Here is a 19,633-nt window from a genome sequence, read left to right on the forward strand (position 1 = left end):
CTACTACTACTACTACTACTACTACTACTACTAATAATAATAATAATAATAATGATAATAATGATAATAATAATACATGTGATTTATAGATTGGTAAATTACAAAAATACATGTAATGATAGATGTGTATCAGAAATTAGATCATAAAAGTAAAACAACAAAAACCATTGCTCCTCCTCCTCCTCCTCCTCCTCCTCCTCCTCCTCCTCCTGCTCCTCCTTGTTTTTGATCCTTGTGGTCAGTTACCCTGGTGTTGATTTCTCTGTTTCTGCTGCTGTAATACCTCAGGGAGCTCCAGCAGAGGACTCCACCTCCCCACTGCTGCTCCTCTGGGACTGAACACCTCATCTTCACCATCATCCTCCTCCTCCTCCTCTCCTCCTCCTCTCTACCTGATCTCCATCGCCTAATTTCTTTAAACATCCTGGTTCTACCGTGCATTTTTGTCCTTTTCTTTTCCTTATTGTTCTTCCTCTCTCTCACCCCTTCATTTTACATTTAATTACTTTTATATTTACAATTTTCCTTTAAATTCACTCTCTTTTTCTTTCCTTCTTTCTTTTGCTCTCTCTCTCTCTTTCTTGTTCTTAAATAATCACACAAACATCTCTCCGTCCTTTTTTTTTCTTCCTCTCTATGTTTAATCTGTTTATTCGTTACGTTGTTATTGTTTTCAACCTCCGTTGTCATGGCGACTCACTGTGTTTGGATTAGAGGTTTCCTCTCCCATGGACTGATGGGGAAAAGTCTTCTTCATCTTCATCTTTGTCTCGTTCTCCTTCTGCTTCCCGTTTACTGGTGTGACGTTGGTTTAGTTTGATTCACAACAGAGTCCCTCTGAAAGCACTTTATATTGTTAGAGTTAATATTTGCGGTTATATACTCGTAGTTAAATTGGAGTTGAACAGCCGGGTGAAGTTTGGTGGGAAATTAATACAACGCAGCTCTGGAGTGTGTGTGAAAACTGTTTCTGACCACGTATCAGGTCCTATCAGTGTTTTCAGGTGCGTTCAGGTCGACTTCCTGTTCAGTACAGTCGACTTCCTGTTCAGTTCAGTGGAGTTCTTCTTCAGTTTATTGACTTCCTGTTCAATTCACTTGACTTCCTGTTCAGTTCAGTGGAGTTCTTCTTCAGTTTATTGACTTCCTGTTCAATTCACTTGACTTCCTGTTCAGTCCACTTGACTTCCTGTTTAGATCACCTGACTTCCTGTTTCGATCACTTGACTTCCTCTTTAGGTCACTTGACTTTCTGTTCAGTCCAATTGACTTCCTGTTTAGGTCACTTGACTTCCTGTTCAGTTCAGTTTACTTCCTGTTCAGCTCACTTGACTTCCTGTTTAGGTCACTTGACTTCAGGTTTAGTTCACTTGACTTCCTGTTTAGGTCACTTGACTTCCTGTTTAGTTGAATTGACTTCCTGTTCAGTCCACTTGACTTCCTGTTTAGATCACCTGACTTCCTGTTTAGATCACTTGACTTCCTCTTTAGGTCACTTGACTTCCTGTTCAGTCCAATTGACTTCCTGTTTAGATCACTTGCCTTCCTGTTTAGATCACTTGACTTCAGGTTTAGTTCACTTGACTTCCTGTTTAGTCACTTGACTTCCTGTTCAGTTTACTTGACTTCCTGTTCAGTTCAGTTGACTTCCTGTTCAGCTCACTTGCCTTCCTGCTGAGATCACTGGACTTCAGGTTTTGTTCACTTGACTTCCTGTTTAGGTCACTTGACTTCCTGTTTAGTTGAATTAACTTCCTGTTCAGTCCAATCGACTTCCTGTTCAGTTCAGTGCACTTCCTATTTAGTTCAGTGGATTTCCTGTTTAGTTCAGTGGACTTCCTGTTTAATTCAGTGCACTTCCTGTTCAGTTCAGTGCACTTCCTGCCATACTGACCTCCATTGTCTCTCCTCAGGAGGTGCTGTTGAAGCGGGCGGCCGACCTGGTGGAGGCTCTGTACGGGATGCCACACAACAACCAGGTGAGGCGCGTCGCCCCCCCCCCCCCCCGGGGGGCCCCAGATGGGGAGGCGCTGGCCGATTCCTGGCCCGCGGGACTGAAAGGCGTCTCCTCTGCGGTCTGTTGCAGGAGATCATCCTGAAGCGAGCGGCGGACCTCACCGAGGCGCTCTACAGCGTCCCCCGCAGTCACAACCAGCTGCCGTCGCTCACCGGCTCCGCCGCCCACTCGGGGATGATGGGAGTGAACTCGTTCAGCAGTCAGCTGGCCGTCAACATCTCCGAGGCCTCGCAGGCCGACCAGGGTGAGGCTCAGCTCCGGACACTGACCTCAGAGTTCATTAGGATACGGTAGTCGTTTAGGCCCCGCCCACACCAGCCAAATTGATTCTTCTCCCTGAGGTTCTCAAAAAACAAATTCCGTCCACACGTCACTATGAACTCGACTCAACACGAGGCATGTAGTACACATGCCAGGCCTTTAGGGGGCGCTGTGACTCACACAGAAGACAGAGCACATAGAAATTTAGCAGTAGACTCCTGTTCAGAGGCTTCTACATACGTCTGAGTTCCATAGGTCTATGATCCTTTTTTGGCCTTCTACAGCCTCCTGGGGATGATCGGACAAAATCGGGGGTTTACGTGGTCGTTTCCTGTAGAATTAAATCAAACTTCTTATAATTTAAGGCACCAGCTCAGTAGAATCCTTCACAATATAGTAAAGTCTATTCATTTTTTCCAAAAGTAATGGATTAGTAGAGTTAAGTAGACGTGGATCTGTAATGCATTACTTTTATAATGTGTCATTCCCTGTACTGCTCGTGAATACTTTGCGAGAATACATTTTTTTCTTGCAGCAGACTTCAGTTTGAACTTTCAAGCACCTTCGGGAGTATGTGACTGGAAGTATATTAAAGGTGGATACATTCATATTTATTGCAGTTTTCAGAGTGTGTGACTGAGCTGAGGTTTTGTGTGTGAATGTCTTTGTGTGTGTGTGTGTGTCATTCTTGTACATATTAAGAAGTGAGGACCGGGACACAGTTTTCCACACACAGAATGAGGACATGTATTTGAAGTGAGGACTTTTTATTTTGTCCTCCAAGTATTTTCAAGGACATTTCTGCCTTTGTGTTTCGTAGTGATAACAGATGATGAGCAGATTCCTCATCAGATTGATCATAAATCAAACATTGTATGCTGTTTTGAGAATTACCATGTCGCCTGCTCGTTTAGCAAATATGCTAGTACCATAGCATTGGTGGGAAAAGTAATAATTATGTCAAGTGTGTTTATTGTACGATAAAATTAGATCTACTTTATTTAATATCGTCAAAAAACTCAATAAAAACACAAAGTTGGACCTTAGTCTGTTGGTTAAAAAAAAAAAAAGTCTTCCCTGTGCAGCGTATGGCCCCAAAATATAATTTCTGTGCATGATGTACGATATCGGTCCGGACTTCTTGCGTTTATTGAGTCGGTCTTTAGTCGGTGAGTATCTAAAGGAGGGAGTCGGAGTGAAGTGCAGAGTGACGTGGTCGTAACAGTCTGTGGACCTCAGACGGGGTTTGTCCGACTCGGGGTTTCCTTTCAGCACTCGCCGCCGCTTCTGTCACAGACACTCAGCAAAACGTGCAGCCAACAGCTTGTGAACACGCGTGGACAGGAGGCAGTTCGAGCTGCTTTCACTCCCCGGACACCCCCCCAACCCCCTCCCCCTCCCCTCCCCCATCACCACCACCACCTCCACCTTCTCCGCCTCCGAACCCCTCGTCTGCTTTCCCCATCGGCCCGGCAGCGAACACCTTTCAGGAATCCGTGAGGTCATGGGAACCGAGGCTCCAAAATCATAACTTGAAGAGTTCGGGAGCTCTCTGGTCAGAAATGTTCCTCCAAGGACACCCCCACCACCCCCCCCCCACCCCCCTCTCCTTTCCAACCCCCCCAAACCGCCCCCTGCTGTGAGGAAGTATGAAACAGCTCTGCGCGCCCCTCGCAATTATCCGCCGTGATTAAAACATTAATAAAAACAGCGGCTCCCGAGCACAGGGCTGATCAGGCCAAGCAGACGGGTAATTTACGGCACTAATTCAGAGCAGAGTGGACTCGTCTTCCTGCAGGATTAAGACTTTCTCCTCCTCTTCACTTCTCTCGTAGTTTAATACCCGAAGACAGAAGCAGCGTCTGATGGTTTAATGTTCCAAACAGGACCAGACGTTCCACCTGCGCTCACACATACAGCTGGATCACGAAAAAGTCTAAATGCAATCAATCCTTCGGTTCAAATAGAAAATTATGGTTTGAGCTTTATTTCAGATTAATTGAAGTATTTTAACCCTTTTTGAATTTTTGTAAAAAGTATAAATTTTCTTTTAGATATCACATTTTGTGATCAAATGTTGTTGTTTTTTTGTTGTTTTTTTTATTTTTCCAGAAACCATAATTAAATTAAAATAAACATTTCAGTTGGTCTGAGTCAAAAAATAAAATAAAACACAAGCAAGTTTTCAGTACTCTGAAAGTGTATCTATCACGTTGTAGTGAAATAGAATAAGTTGACGTATCCATCAGTAATAAAAGTCATATAAATCAAGCATGCTGCTTTAAGCTGGAGGCATCCATTGATACAGAGCAGGAGAAATATATGTGGTTGATAGTGATCTTTTAAAATTTAGTGGTCTTCTACGAAAGATCTATGAAAATCAATTCACAAGAGTCATAAATATATATATATATATAGAAACAAAGGGTGAACCACCTGAAACATCTCAGAAAATGACAGCTGTTGTATATTGCTGCTGATGTGACAATCGTAGTACCGTATTGTTCAGGCTAAAAAGACTTGTATATAAAAATAGATTATACATACCATCTGTGACCACTAGACGTCACTCTATCCCAACAGAAAGCTGCTACAGGACCACAGAAAAGCATAAAATACTTATTGCTGTAGTTTTAATCACCACAGCAGAAATAATTGGACGAGTCTTTTGTAATTTTGTGCACTATTACGATAATTGAAGAGTCCAAAAGCCGCATTTCTTTGCAGTGTCGTTTAATCCCACATTTACAGTTTGTACGACACCACAAGCTTTGGCATCTGAGTGAAGAAAGGAGAGCAGAATAATGATGACGGATCATTATTATTCAGCTTTGACACACAAAAAAACACAAGTCGGTGAAAAACACATTCATATAAATATACAGTATACAAAGGAAATACTGCGAAAAATCCCAGAAATAAAATAAATAAATTTTTTGGGCACGAAAAAACAAATCAACACTAAAAAAAAAAAAAAAAAAACCCGCACGAAAACAAGACAAACTTTAAAGAAGATTAAACTAAAATAATAAATCATACAAGCCAATGAGGAGCTGTTACAGTCTGAAATCCACATGATGTGATCGGCTTCCCACGCTGGGTGGGTGTGGTCGGGTGTGTAGGGGGGGGGGGGGGGGGGGGGGCGGAGCTTCCCGGGCCTGGCAGGGAACTGCGTTGACGGGCGATGAGCCGTAGTCCACCAAAACAAACACCCCCGAACGCTCGACCCCCGTCCCCTTTATAGAACACTCCTTCCATTCATCTCAGCCGCTCCCTCCACTGTTCTCCTGCACACGTGTTTCCCATCGCCGCCTCTCCTCTTCGTCCTCCTCGCCCTCCTCGTCGTCCCCGGGCAGACCTCCATCAGCCTCCTGCTGGGAACTGGCCCGAATCAGGAAGTGGGGAAGGGTGGAGGGGGGATGGGGGGGAGGGGGGAGGGGGGATGGGGGGGAGGGGGGAGGGGGGAGCGGGGAGGGGGGGGGGATTTAATGTGCTACTTGGCACTCTGCTGGCTCTGCTCTGCCCGAGGTCGGTGGGAAACCCGGAGCCTCAGGAGGGGGTCAAAGGTCGCACCGAGTGCTGCCGGCAGCATTGGTATTCTATGCATCCTTGACCAGGGTCAATCTGCAGTGGGGGGAGGGGGGGGGGGGGGGGGGTGGAGGGGGTGAGAGCAGCACTGCAGCAAGGTGAAGGATGAGGGAGAGACGACCTGTCGCTGCTCAGGTCACGGCGAGGAGGTCAGAGAGCTTCACAGGAAACATGGAGAACCTGCAGGAACGAACAGAGAGGCGCACAAATCATCGTCACGTTACCGACACACATGAAACCGAATCAAACACATGAAACCGAATCAAACTCATGAAACCGAATCAAACTCATGAAACCGAATCAAACACACGAAACCGAATCAAACACACGAAACCGAATCAAACACATGAAACCGAATCAAACTCATGAAACCGAATCAAACACACGAAACCGAATCAAACACATGAAACCGAATCAAACACATGAAACCAAATCAAACTCATGAAACCGAATCAAACTCATGAACCCGAATGAAACTCATGAAACCGAATCAAACTCATGAAACCGAATCAAACTCATGAAACCGAATCAAACACATGAAACCGAATCAAACTCATGAAACCGAATCAAATGTATGAAGTGATTCTGGTCAGAGTTTGTCAGATTGCACTGTTGTTTGTATTGAGATACCGTTTGAGTAAAACTGGACAAAACTGTACTTTAACTGAAATTGCATGTGATGATGCAATTATTCAGAAAAAGTCTTTGTCAGACACGAGATTTAACTTAAACGAGTCAGACTCGAAGTATGCAGCCTGACTCACATCCTCAGCTGGACAGCGTGTTGACGACGATCCCGAATGTTCGATATACGTTACTGACGCGTGCAAACGTTTCCGTTTTCCCACCTCCAGGTTACTCCCGTAACTCGAACAGCGTGTCTCCTCGCGGCTACGTGCCGAGCTCCACGCCTCAACAGTCCAACTACAACACCATCACGTCCACCATGAACGGATACGGCGCGGCGGGGATGACCAACCTGGGCGTACCGGGGTCCCCCAGCTTCCTCAACGGCTCCACCGCCAACTCTGCTTACGCAAGTGAGTGCATTTCCAAATTAAAGACAAACGAATCTCATCTCACCCGAGAGGCGGTCGGCAGGCGGGGTCATGTCTGACACCAGGAGGGGCTGAAAAGTGATTTGTGAAAGGATTCTGTGTGGAAATTAGATGTCGAAGAGCCAGAGTGAGACACTGGTACAGCTGTTTTTGGTTTTTTTAAGACCGCCGGGATTGTTTGTTGGTGACTGTCGGCTTGTTTTCACCAGCGTTTGGTTTCCGTGGAACGTCTGAGCAAATCAGAGGAAGTAGTGAAAAATCCACAACCTTTTATAGAACCCGAAAAGCCGATAGCATGACACCTGCCAATAACGTAATATATCAATAATATAATAACTGTCAATAATGCAATGAAGCTAATAATGTTGACAATAATGTAATAAAGAAAAACTGCATTTTATGTAATAGAGCCAAAAATGCCATGATTTGGCAATAAAGTAATCGAATAGTAAAATACTTTATACATCCATGACTGAGAGAGAATGTTGACGAATTTCTATCCTCAATAAATGATTGTGACGAATATCCAATCCACTGCACCTTTGTTTCATAAGTGTACTGCATAAAACGTTTCAAAAAGCCCACTATATCCAAGAAATCGATCATTACATTGTTGGCTGTGTCATATTGGAAAAAAGCCTAAATTATTACATTATTGCTTGTTATATTGAAAAAAAGCCTAAATTATTACATCATTGGTTGTTATATTGAAAAAAGCCCAAATTATTACATCATTGGTTGTTATATTGGGGAAAAAAAGCCTAAATTATTACATCATTGGTTGTTATATTGAAAAAAAAAGCCTAAATTATTACATCATTGGTTGTTATATTGGGGAAAAAAAGCCTAAATTATTACATCGTTGGTTGTTATATTGAAAAAAGCCCAAATTATTACATTATTGGTTGTTATATTGGGGAAAAAAAGCCCAAATTATTACATTATTGGTTGTTATATTGGGGAAAAAAAGCCTAAATTCTTACATTATTGCTTGTTATATTGAAAAAAAGCCTAAATTATTACATCATTGGTTGTTATATTGAAAAAAGCCCAAATTATTACATCATTGGTTGTTATATTGGGGGAAAAAAGCCTAAATTATTACATCATTGGTTGTTATATTGAAAAAAAAAGCCTAAATTATTACATCATTGGTTGTTATATTGGGGAAAAAAAGCCTAAATTATTACATCGTTGGTTGTTATATTGAAAAAAGGCCTAAATTATTACAATATTGAGTTTTACTTGGCTCCAAGAGAACATGTTGAAAAGATCGTGAGAGTAGCTACTGATCCACTGACACTGAGAGGTAAAGTGATACTGAATTAATAAAAAATAAAATAGATGCTGCAGCACACAAAAAAAAATTCCATTTTAAATTTTGATGCCTGAGTGAAGGAGCTAGCCCTGAAATTAGCATCAGCTTCAGACTTAAAAAGTAGCACCAAGACTCGTAACTCCATGTTATTTACTGCAAAAACTCAACATTTCTTTCAGTGCCTTTGTGAGTTATTGAGAGTGAAAATGTTCTCAAAGTAACTGCCACTGATCCTGGTCCTGACTTCTGTAATCCTCAATTCAACCAAAACTTTACAGTGAAGCCAAACAAAAACAAGATAACGTCTGTAATCGCTCTATTGTTGAAGTTTAGTGACGGAATTACATGAACTCTTTGGAAAAGGGCTTGTCGAATCGTCAATAAAGCTTTAAATTGAAGGCGTCCGGGACATCCACTGCCAGGACCGATTGTTTTGGTGAAAACGAAGCCGTATGGATCTCGTGGTGAAGTTTTGACGATGGCCAGACGAAGTCGAGAGAATCGGGCCAGAATAAGCCAGCGGCGAAGCGCTAGCTGACACGTTGGAGTGCAAACGCGAGAAATAGAGCCGGTGTGGCGACGCAGTGAGGAATGGAAGTGAAGCGTCTCTGCTGCAGGAGGCCATTTTTTTTTTTTTTTTGGTCTTGTGTCGTCGTTGTTGTTGCCGCTGCCGCTGAAGCTTCTCGCTGGGCTCTGATTAACACGCCTGGAGTCGGGAGCTGCAGCTTTGGAAAGAGGCGCAGGTGTGTTGTTTTTTGGAGACCGGCGGAGTCTGAAAAAAGAAAAAAAAAAAAAAAAAGTCGCCCTCCGGGGGGGGGGGAGCGCTCCATTGTTTTGGCCGGCGTATCAAAAGAGCTCGGCGAGTCTCGGCGAGACTCGTTTAGGTAGGCAGCGAGCTCAGAACCGCGTCTCCGTGCCAGGTGATGTTGTCGTCCCTGGCGAGCAAAACAAAAAAGAGGCGGGCTCACGTCTCGCCTGGCTGGGCTACGGCTTCCCGACGGTGTGTGTGTGAGTGTGTGTGTGTGTGTGTGTGTGTGTGTGCGCGAACACCGCCACGCATTGTTCACCTCCTAAGACTACCCCCCCCCTCCCCCCTCACCCCCCCCCCGCCCCGCCTCTCCTCGACTAACCCCACTAACATCCTCACCGCATCCTTCATGCATTCACGCTTTGGGCCGAATCCATTAATATCAGCTGGAGAGACCAAAAAAAAAACAAAAAAAGAGAAAGAAAGAAACATCGGCGAAGGAGTGAAGGAGGAGGAAACGTGAGCAGGAAGACGAAGAAGCAAACGATCCAGGAAACACTGATCGTCGCCGGCGAGAAGCGATAAATCACATTTACATTCCGGCCGTTTCTCTCGTTTTAACGGTTCCATTTTCAAACGCCGTCCTTGAGTCGTTTACAGACACGCCGCGCTCCATAAACGCCACCACGAGATGTAGTCGTTCTCGCGGTGGGGGAGGATGGGGGGATGGGGAGGGGGGGAGGGGTCTGGGTGACTTAGTCTGTGATCAATAGAGTCGCTCTCCATCTATTTGGACTATTATTGGATTCGTCACAGCTTACAGTATTTGATATCTCTTGACGTCCTTGTTTAACGGGTTGCTTTACTTTTATTTTGAATTTACTCCCATCTGGTCACACGTTGGGTTGTCGGCACAGATTACTGGAAGGGTTGAGGTAAAAACTGGAACTCAGAATGTGATAAAATGTAAAAGTCGTTCATATATATAGTATGGATGATGTTTTAATTTAACATTCATGAGGTTTAAAAGTTGATTTTTGGAGGTAAATTTCCAGTCATGGTGAAGAATCTTCAGCAGACGGCGTTTATTGGTATTTCAAAATAAAAGAATGAGTGGAAAAACATTTAAAGTCAATATTTACGATGCTTTAAAGATGGAAGGAGGCTTGATTGACGAGCACCGATTGAGAAATCTACGTTTCTGTTCACGTTTCATATTAAACAAACAATGAGTTTTTTATTGTGAAGTGCAAGTTTGATTTATCCCCGTCGGCAGCTTTATTTGGTTTCCATCATCCAGGCGAGGCGAGGTTGATCATCCAGCTTTGTCATTAACCCGAAGCATCGATCGCTTGCTATTGGTGGAGTTGTGAATGTGTCGCCGCCCTGCTGGAGGTGTTTGAACTGCCTGTTGTGTTCGTGAGCCGACGGTAGAGAAACTTAAAACAAGTCTTTAAAGATGCATGGGGGAGATGGAGTGATGGATTTATTGGTGATCGCACACACACTCACACACACTCACACACTCACACACACTCACACACACACCTGCAGAGTGTGTGTGGACGCCGCTGCTCTCAGGTTGGTTGGTTTGAAAGTCCTTCAAGTTATGGATCAACTTTCGCCAGACGTCAGCATGTTTGTTGCTCCAGAACTCGGCCCGATCTGAGGCAGGGACCCATTCTTCCTCCTCCTCCTCCTCCTCCTCCTCCTCTTCATCCCCCCCCCCCCACCCCCCCTCCACTCCTGCATGATTCACCACCTCATCCCGGTCAGGTCACTCACCCCTCCCCCACCACCACCACCACCACCACCCGTGTGCGTCTGCCTGCTCGATGCCGCCATGTAGGACCTCCTCCTCCTCCTCCTCCTCCTCCTCCTCCTCCTCTAATCACCACCTTCTCCCTCCCTCCCTCCTCTTCCTCTTCTTCCTCTGCTCCCATAGGCCCTTATTCATTCTCTCCTGTCCATATGGTTTCTGCAGTCAAACAGAAGAGCGCCTTCGCCCCTGTCGTGCGGCCACAGACCTCCCCGCCCCCCACCTGCACCACCACCAATGGCAGCAACCTTCAGGGTGAGCATCCCACTCCCCTCCTCCTCCTCCTCCTCCTCCTCCTCCTCCTCCTGCTCCTCCTCCTCCTCCTCCTCCTCCTCCTCCCGCCTGCCAGCACCCCCGTCCCTCAGCCGGACGTCCACTATGTCTCTGTGATGACGATGAAGATGACGATGACGAAGGTTTCTGTGCTTTCAGAAGGTCAAAGTTGATCCATAACTTGGCGAGCTTTAGGAGAATTGATCCGCTCTGGAACTAATGAATAAATCCCCCCTTTTTAAAAAAAAAATGTAACTCAGGTTCAGATCATTTCTTCCTGATCGGTAGTTTAATGGCGTCTCGCTGCTACAACGTGTACAATAACAACGTGTACAACAACGTGTACAATAACGTGTACAATAAGTTTAAGCGACAAATGACTTGAATGTTTTTTCCATTATGTTTCACGTCACCATCATTACTGAGGCTCAGAGGCTTTTTCTTCAGTCTAAATGCCGCATGAAGGGATTAGTAGTTGATTTCTCTTTCATTTTTCAGGAAAAAAGAACGGAAAAAATAAATCTTTACTGATTGGAAGTCACGTCGATTGTATCCGGTGACGACTTTACGTCACAAGTTTCAGTATTTCAAGTCAAAAAAATGTCAGATGTCACGTGAAATTGCTAAAAAAAAAAAAAAAAAAAAAAAGTACGGCTTATTCAGGATGTCTCCATTTCCGTTTCCAATTCTGTAAACATTCACTGGAATCTTTGGGGAATCTGAGAAAAAAAGGAAATAAGATGATTGAAATTAGTAGTTTAGAGATTCAAGGGGTCAGTTTGACGACTTCCTGTCTGAAGTTGTTCTGTCCTGAAGCCTTCAGGATGTGTTGGAGGTAAACTAAAGCTGCCCGTTGTGTTTCAGCCATGGCGGGCCTCATCGTGCCGCCCATGTGAGGAGGAGCCTCGGCCCGACGCCGTCAGACCCCCCCGAACCCCCCAAACTGAAGCGCCATCAGAGAAACATCCTCCCCCATCATCCCTCCCGGATCCACCAACCCAACGACCGGCCCACGACGCACCGCCGCCGCCACCCCGAAGAGGAAAGTTCTCATTAGATGTCAGCGAGACGTCGGGAAACTCAGAAGCGGGAAACGACTCCTGGACGTCGGCGGAACATCGACACGTTTCGTCTAGAGTCGGGAACCGTGACGCTTCCTAAAACAGGAAACGTCACGGAGCCGATTTGTGTCGTGGAATGTTTAAACGGTGGCGAAGGAGAGAAAAAAAAAAAGTCTCGTCAAATGTTGAGGAAACAGGAAGTACGTTGTCGGATGTGTCTGTGGCAGGAAGTCTCGGAAACCAGGAAACAAAAAAAGCACAAACAACCGAAGTCTCAAATCCCGGATCTGGAACGCGAGCTTGTCTGAGCGGACGGTCGTTTCCCCGCGACGCAACAGTCGACAGAATCCTTGACGTTACGAGACCGGACACATAAAATGACCATTTACATCTAATCTGACAAAATAAACTTTAATTTGACGTCATAAACGAGGAAACGTCCGACCAGATCTGAATCCGACCGCGTCAGGAAACGTCTCCGCCGACGTTTCTCGAAAGAAGAAAATCGCGTTTGACGACAACGAGACGTCCGTTCAAGTGTTTCGTCGCTTAAAAACAATAAAACAGAAGCTTCCGGAACATTCAAACGTCCGAACGAAGGTCAGAATGTGTCGACTAGATGTCGCGCGAGACGAAGCGTCTCGTCAGACGACTCATCTGAAGCAGAAAGCGTTTTGTCAATAGATTCACAGCAACATTTCCTGGAGACGTTTCCCGAAGTCCGAATCTCTCAACGTGTCTCCTCAGACCTTTTTCTCCTGGAGTTTCCGTAATCCGACCCCTAAAATCCCCCCCCCCTCCCAAAAAAACAACCGATTTCTTTGTTCTGCGTGAAACGGCGTCGTCGTCAAGGAGCCGAGACGAAAGAGAAGAACGGTCAGTTTGACTTCAGGAGTCCGGAGCTTCGCTTTGGGCTCAGTCTGAACCACTGTGAGGCGGAACGGAGGCTCGTCCGTCTCGACTCTTCTTTCTCTTCATGCTCTTTATATACCGTCACGACGAACGACGCTTATTTTTCCCGCTCGGAGTTCCGCCCCCGACGGGTTTTCCCAGCGACGGATCCGCTCGGTTCTCTCGCACCGAGTCCAGAAAACAAACTTTTCTTACTTTTTTTGTTGTTGTTGTTAGTTTTCCTTCCAAAAAAACCCCCCGTCAGACGGTTCCCAGATTTTTGACAAATTTCCAATGAAACAAAAATCCCCCAAACGTCCCCCCCCGACAGCAACCCGAGGACCGGAAGTCCTTAAAACGCCGTGGCTTCCCTCCTGTACCATAGCTTTCAACGTCCCGCGTCTCTGGAAAAGGAGGAAATGCAGTAAAGAAAGACGGAAGCAAACCTGCCGAGCAGCAAACACGTTACGCCTCGTCGGGTTTTTTTTTTGTTTTTTTTTTTAACTTTGTGGGTTTTTTTGTTGTTTTGTTTTTTTTATTATTTTGACCGTTTCTCATTCAAAGTCCAAGTCGACGGGTGCGTCAAGCGCAGATCTTTACCGAGGAAAAAGGCTTGCAGCAGTTTTAATCACATTTAGGTACCAGAGTTTTTCTTGTTATTCTTCTGATTGTGCTTATTTTCTATGTATTTATAAAGTATGTTTTGGGGAGTTCCTTTTGTGATTTAGGCCTGAATGATAGTCTCAAATATATATGTAAACACATTTGATGTCTTAATACCTTTTAGATATTGTAAAAAGAGTGAACAAGTGAGAGGAATTAACCCTTTTTTTGTAAAAACAAAAACAAACAAAGAAAAAAAAAAAAACAACATCATGACGTGGTCACCAGTTTTTGAAAGCAGGACGTAAAAACGACGCTTTCATCACTTTTGTATAAATAAAAAAAAAAATGCTTTTCCGATACGATATTTAACTTTTTGTAAACAGCATCATTTGTGTTCCTCGTCCCCCCCCCCCCCCCCCTCCCCCCCCCCCCGGTTCTACTTGTCCTTTGTGTATTATTGTGAAATGTATAATCATGGTTATTTCTTAATGCACTATTTTTTTTCCTTCTTCTTCGTTGGGGCACTTAATAAAGAGCAAAGCATCTTAACACACAAAAAAAAAAGAAAAAAGCTAAAAGTGGGGGGAAAAAAAAAAAAAAAAAAGATGAAAGCTAGACGATATGCACAGATTTGTTTTTCCTGCCGTCGGGAGGCGGCACGAATCCTTGTCATGTGAATTTTTTTTTTTATATATATTTCAGAAACGTATAATAATAATCCACCGCTCTTTATGTTTCAGTTTCAGTGTTTAGAAGACGATATTTTATCCATCTTAAATATGCGACCCAACCCTTGTCTTTGTGTTTTTGTTTTTGTTTTTTTGTTTTTTTTTGTTGGTGAGAATGAATTTAGAAAAAAACAAAGAAAAAAAAAAACAACAGGCAGCAGATTTTAAAAACCCATTTGAAAAGTTCAGTTTTGTTTTGTTGAGTTTTTTTGGGTCACCAATCTCAAGGGAAACTTCTTCTATCCATCAATGTCGGTGTTGTTGTTGATGGTGCTGTTCTCGTCGTCGCACACAATCTGGATCGTTTCCTTATATGCAACCGTGCTAATGTTCCGTCACGCCACTCGTCCTCCCGGAAAATTTTTACAATCAGTCAAGTTTGATGCCTTACGACTGACCGCAGCAACACAAACGCTCTTTTTTCTTGTTTGTTTTTTTTATTCTGCAGACATTTGCGATTTGGTTTGTTTGACAAGCTTCTTGTAAATTTGTATATTTTTTTGGGGGGTGGGGTCCGTGTGATTTCCTGAAACAGACGAAAGCTCCAGATTCGGAAGGAACTAAATTAGCATTTAGTTAAGAGGCTATTAAGGTATATTTATTTATATTTCGAATTCCCTAAAAACGTAGAAAACCCGGATTACAAAAAGATAACTGTTGCAATCTTTTGTATTTCACAAATTTCTTATCTTAATGTTCGATTTCAAAACTTTTACCTAAAGACTTTGGTTTTTTTTTAGTTGCTTGAACTTTGAGTCTTAAAGATCGTTGTTGGAATTCAGCTACCAGGCTATCGTAGGATTTAAAGAACAAGCTTAATTCAGACATAAAGGCTTATTTTTTATTTTGTCATTCAGAAACGTCACAACAATTTCCAGCTTGCTAATTTGATTAGAACCCAACTAGGCTAATTATCTCTATGGTTGTTTATTAGCCCAGAATCCCCGACAACATCCGAAGCAGCTAACATTGACGACCTTCTGGTATTTTTTATGACGTGTTCTTGCTTATGTTGGATAATTAATTCAATCTTGAAATATCAACATTTGAAAAATTATCCAGGTCTGTGCCGTGGTTGAGATGCTCAACAGTGCCCCCAATGACTTAAAAAGGTACTACAACATATTCTGTGTGACGTAAATGAGATTTACAGGTTTGTTTTTTTTTAAATAGTTAAATGAAGTAAAACTTCCTCAAATGATCACACTTACAAAACCTCCCCCCAAAAAATGCAGATGAATTAAAACTTATTAAAAGTTAAAAGTTAACTAATCTCGCAATTGCTTAAAAGTAATTGCGAGATTAGTGTTTTTTTTAAACAGTTAAAATCAAACTTCATGTCTCATTTCTGAAAAACTCTGCTCACAGACACAAAATCGAGAAGAACAAAACTTATTTAACAAGAATTTGAAACTCAGAAAAATACAAAGTCACAAAATTACAAATGTTTACAGAATCCAAATACTTGCAAAAAAAAAAAAAATGTCTTTACCAATTTACATTTCCATATTTACAGTTTACAAATTCTGACACTTTATTCACTTTATTCCATCTCAAAATCTAGAATGAAGAATTATGAATCCAGGTGTTAAATTGTGATAAATGTCTTCAGTTTTCTTTTGAAGCTTTCTCTTTTTTTCGCATCATGTCACTGAAAACATAAATCTCCGTAGAAGCAGGAATCTGACGTCTGGACGGACTAGAACTCTTTTCACGTTATGCAAACGCACTGCGGACTCACCGCCGTGTCTCGTTGGCGAACATCGAGTCCTGGAGCCATTTTATTTTTGTTGTTGTTGTTTAAGTTGAAGCAGTGAACCACAGAACCGAGTCCGACTCGCGGCTCGCTGGGTTTCTTTTTTCTTTTCTGGTCTCTTCTTTGTTTTTTTAGTTGTTGTTTTCTCACCGTTGTAGAAAGTTTGCTTCTCACCGTCCTGGTTCTGAAACTGAAAACTCTACTTTTTCTTGATGTTTTACTTCAATGTGAACGAGGGCAGAGGCACTGCATCTTTGTGAAATATGAAATATATCATCAAAGTATATCAAAGCACAATGTTTAATTAATGTCTTTAGAATACAAACGAGGGGGGGGGGCCACACCCTCCCCGCTCTTTCTTTTTTCTGTCTCTGGCCATGCTGTAAATAGATGCATGTCTTTTGGTTTTTTTTTTTGGTTTTTTTGTTTGTTTGGTTTTTTTTTTCCTGTGATCCAGTGCTTTTTGTACAGAAACAGTCTAATAAAGATTACATTTGGCTTGAAGCTCCGACTCTTTACCTGTTTGTTGACGCTCAGATGACAAGATTTACTAGTGTAATTCAGAAAAATGTACGTAAATGACTTTGGACAGCTGCGCCTGTTATTTAGACGTGGGAACAAATACAACCTGAGAGAATTCAAAACAAAACAACAAAAAAACAGCAAAGTAAGAGAAGAGGTGAAGCTCTTTTTCACTCGTTTATAGTGTAAACACGGCAAGTCGGAAACATTTTGGCCCTGCATCCAAATATACTTGCGTGTAGCGTTCAATCCTGCAGAGGGCGCTGTTCAGTAAAATATCAGGTACGATTCTATTTTGGAGAGAAGAAACTGAATAATAAGAAGAGTCACAGCAGAGGAGGAAGCATCATCGGGGGCTGCACGTTATAAAACCTTCAGTTGTTTTCTAATCTGAACGCTGCCCCCCCATGACTCTTGGTGGTACTGCAACATTTGGTACAATGACCACAGACCACGGACAAATGAGTCTGTGTTTATATGCATATCGAATGGAGCATAAACAATGATCTGATGTGGGGCGACGCCGTCGAGACACTTAAAGGACCCACGTTGTGCAAAATGTACTTTTGACTGAAATCGTCCAGCAGTGTGTGTGTGTGTCGCCATTTACACGCTAATTTATTTACGTCCAGCAGCCGCCGACAACCGCAGACCTCCTAACGTGAACAAACAGTGCAACAGCAAACCTCTGTATTCTCGTCTGCAGCTGACAAACTCAATCTAGCGGCTATTTCCAGTTACAAAATGCTCGTCCTTCTCTTCCCCCCCGTTGTTGTTTACGTTCGTGTCGCCGGCCGCCTGGCGAGTCGTCGTCACGTTGACAATGTGACTCGTCACCTACGAGACGACGTCAGTCCTCGAGACACAAGAAGAAAGAAAATATATCTTTTTGGAAAAGGAAAATGTCAAAAACAGCAACATGCAGTGACTTGGACAAGTAACTTTAATCTGATTACTGGTTTGGGAATAGTAGATTACGATTAACTTTTGCGGTAGGAGCTGTTAAATAAGTAAGTGTTGAATATTTACATTTCAAAAGACAAACGTAGATTGTCGAGACCTGGTTTGTTCAGAAACGTCCGGCTTCAGGGATTGTGTTTGGCTTCACCCGTGAAGTTTTGGCGAATGAGGAGATCCACAGCTTGTTTCAAATGACAACAGACGCTTCTTTATTGACTTGGGTCGTTCAGCATGAGGCGAGAACAATCAACAACCACTTGAATGACGAGTGACGCTCCAGATGAAGACTTAAAGGTCACACTATCGCATCTGGGTGAGAAATTCTTAAAGACTTTGGAGCTTCTGTGGGAGAAGCCGGATGAAGATTTTTCTCCAGTCATGGAATCATTAAAAAGGTGAATTAGCATCTGATGAAATCTACAATCTGGACCCAGAGCTTCCAAATTCGGAAATACGACTCAGGATGACGTGAAGGATCGGAGGAGACAACGCGCTTCAGGAGGTTTGTTCTTACGGCCGGGGGGTGGGGGGGGGGGGGGGGGGGGGGGTGGGGGGGGTGGGGGGGGTGGGGGGGGGTCGTCCTGGAAGCCTGTGGGAGATTCTCAAATTAATTATCGGTGCGGTTTGTCTTTGTGCTTCTAAGAGTGTCCAGAGGAGCTGCAGATGCGTCTGTAAAACCATTTAAAAAAAAAAAAACAGGCAGAAAAACAATCAGAGATAATGAAGAACAGGAAAGACGCTTCCGTAAAAAGAGCATAGAGAAAAACCGTATAGAATCCTGTCGACACCGACGGGACGAATAAAGAGCTGCGGAACCACAAAGGCTGGAAAACCAAGAAGAACAAGTGAAATCATGACGACATGAAGCAAAGAAATGCACCAAAAAAAAAAATCAGTTAACAGCCTCTCTTCATCAGTAATCTCAGACGTGGAACCATGAAGGTCCTACAAAGAGACGGACTGTCGGACGTCGTCACTTCCTGCTCGGCGAGTCCGACGGCTTCTGGATCGTTCTGCTGATCAAAGCCGAAAACCGAGAGATAAACTTGTGTCTGAAGTCTGAAGGTCGGTGACGGAGTTTATCGGGCCTGCAGCTCTGGTTTCCATCCAGGAGGACCATATCACCGGGGGAGGGGGGGTGGAGAGGGGGGGGGCTGAGGGAAACCTTGACCTTCCAGAACACTGGTGAAGAGGAGAGAAAGGATCCAATTCAACTTAATGTTGTTTCTACTATGGCACCAAGTCACACAGTCGTCTCACAAAAAGAAATAAAGGAACATTTCAAAACTGTTAACTGAAGAAGAAGAAGAAGAAGAAGAAGAAGAAGAAGAAGAAGAAGAAGAAGAAGAAGAAGAAGAAGAAGAAGAAGAAGAAGAAGAAGAAGAAGAAGAAGAAGAAGAAGATGAAAAACAACAACATGGACATTATTTATTGAATTATTTATTCCATTACTTATTGTGGCTTGCCTCTGTTGTCCGAGACAAACTTTTCCTTCATTCCAGAAGAAGAAGAAAAAAGAAGAAAAAGACAAGAAGAAGAAGAAAAGAGAAGATAAAGACAAGAAGAAGAAGAAAACAGAAGATAGAGAGAAGAAAGGGTGAAGAGTTCTGGTGGTAATCGTTCACCGAACTGAACTGAGCTGATTGAAATCTGCAGAAGTCACAAGGTTCCTCCTCTCCCTCCCGCTGACGTCGGCAGAAAGTGACTCCTTCGTCTGATTCCTCTGAACTGTGAAGGCGACAGTGAAACCTGACGTACGCTGCAGCTGAGGCGGTAACACCTGCCTGTTCGCCGCGACACACCTGATGGTCAGGATGTGGAAAAACCTCGATCAGCAGTTCAGAGGCGGGAAACAAACAAACCTGAAGAAACGACACGAGCAAGTATCTCGTATGATCCACTGATTAGAAAACAAACGTGAAACGGATAAAACTTCATTAACCTCGTGTTTCTATTAACTCCCTTCAATGGTCCATCATTTTATCTGTACAAGCTGAATTTTCTTTCCAGATAATGAGGAAGCAAAA

The 19,633-nt window shown here is 43.5% G+C and overlaps 1 protein-coding gene across 1 annotated transcript in view; it reads left to right on the forward strand.

Moving 5' to 3' along the window:
- Nucleotides 1–16,612, forward strand: part of LOC308134614 (transcription factor COE3-like) — a gene marked incomplete at its 5' end in the record, with an annotated part of 32,124 nt that extends 15,512 nt beyond the window's left edge. Inside the window, 5 exons of the mRNA XM_080502386.1 lie at nt 1,914–1,979; nt 2,087–2,261; nt 6,721–6,906; nt 10,975–11,064; nt 11,947–16,612. Of these exons, the coding sequence (XP_080358512.1) occupies nt 1,914–1,979; nt 2,087–2,261; nt 6,721–6,906; nt 10,975–11,064; nt 11,947–11,978 (549 nt within the window). The 3' untranslated portion in view covers nt 11,979–16,612. The remainder of the gene's footprint in view (nt 1–1,913; nt 1,980–2,086; nt 2,262–6,720; nt 6,907–10,974; nt 11,065–11,946) is intronic.
- Between the last annotated feature and the right edge of the window lie 3,021 nt (nt 16,613–19,633).

Source organism: Blennius ocellaris, assembly GCF_963422515.1.
Source record: "Blennius ocellaris genome assembly, chromosome: 9".
NCBI classification, from domain to species: domain Eukaryota; kingdom Metazoa; phylum Chordata; class Actinopteri; order Blenniiformes; family Blenniidae; genus Blennius; species Blennius ocellaris.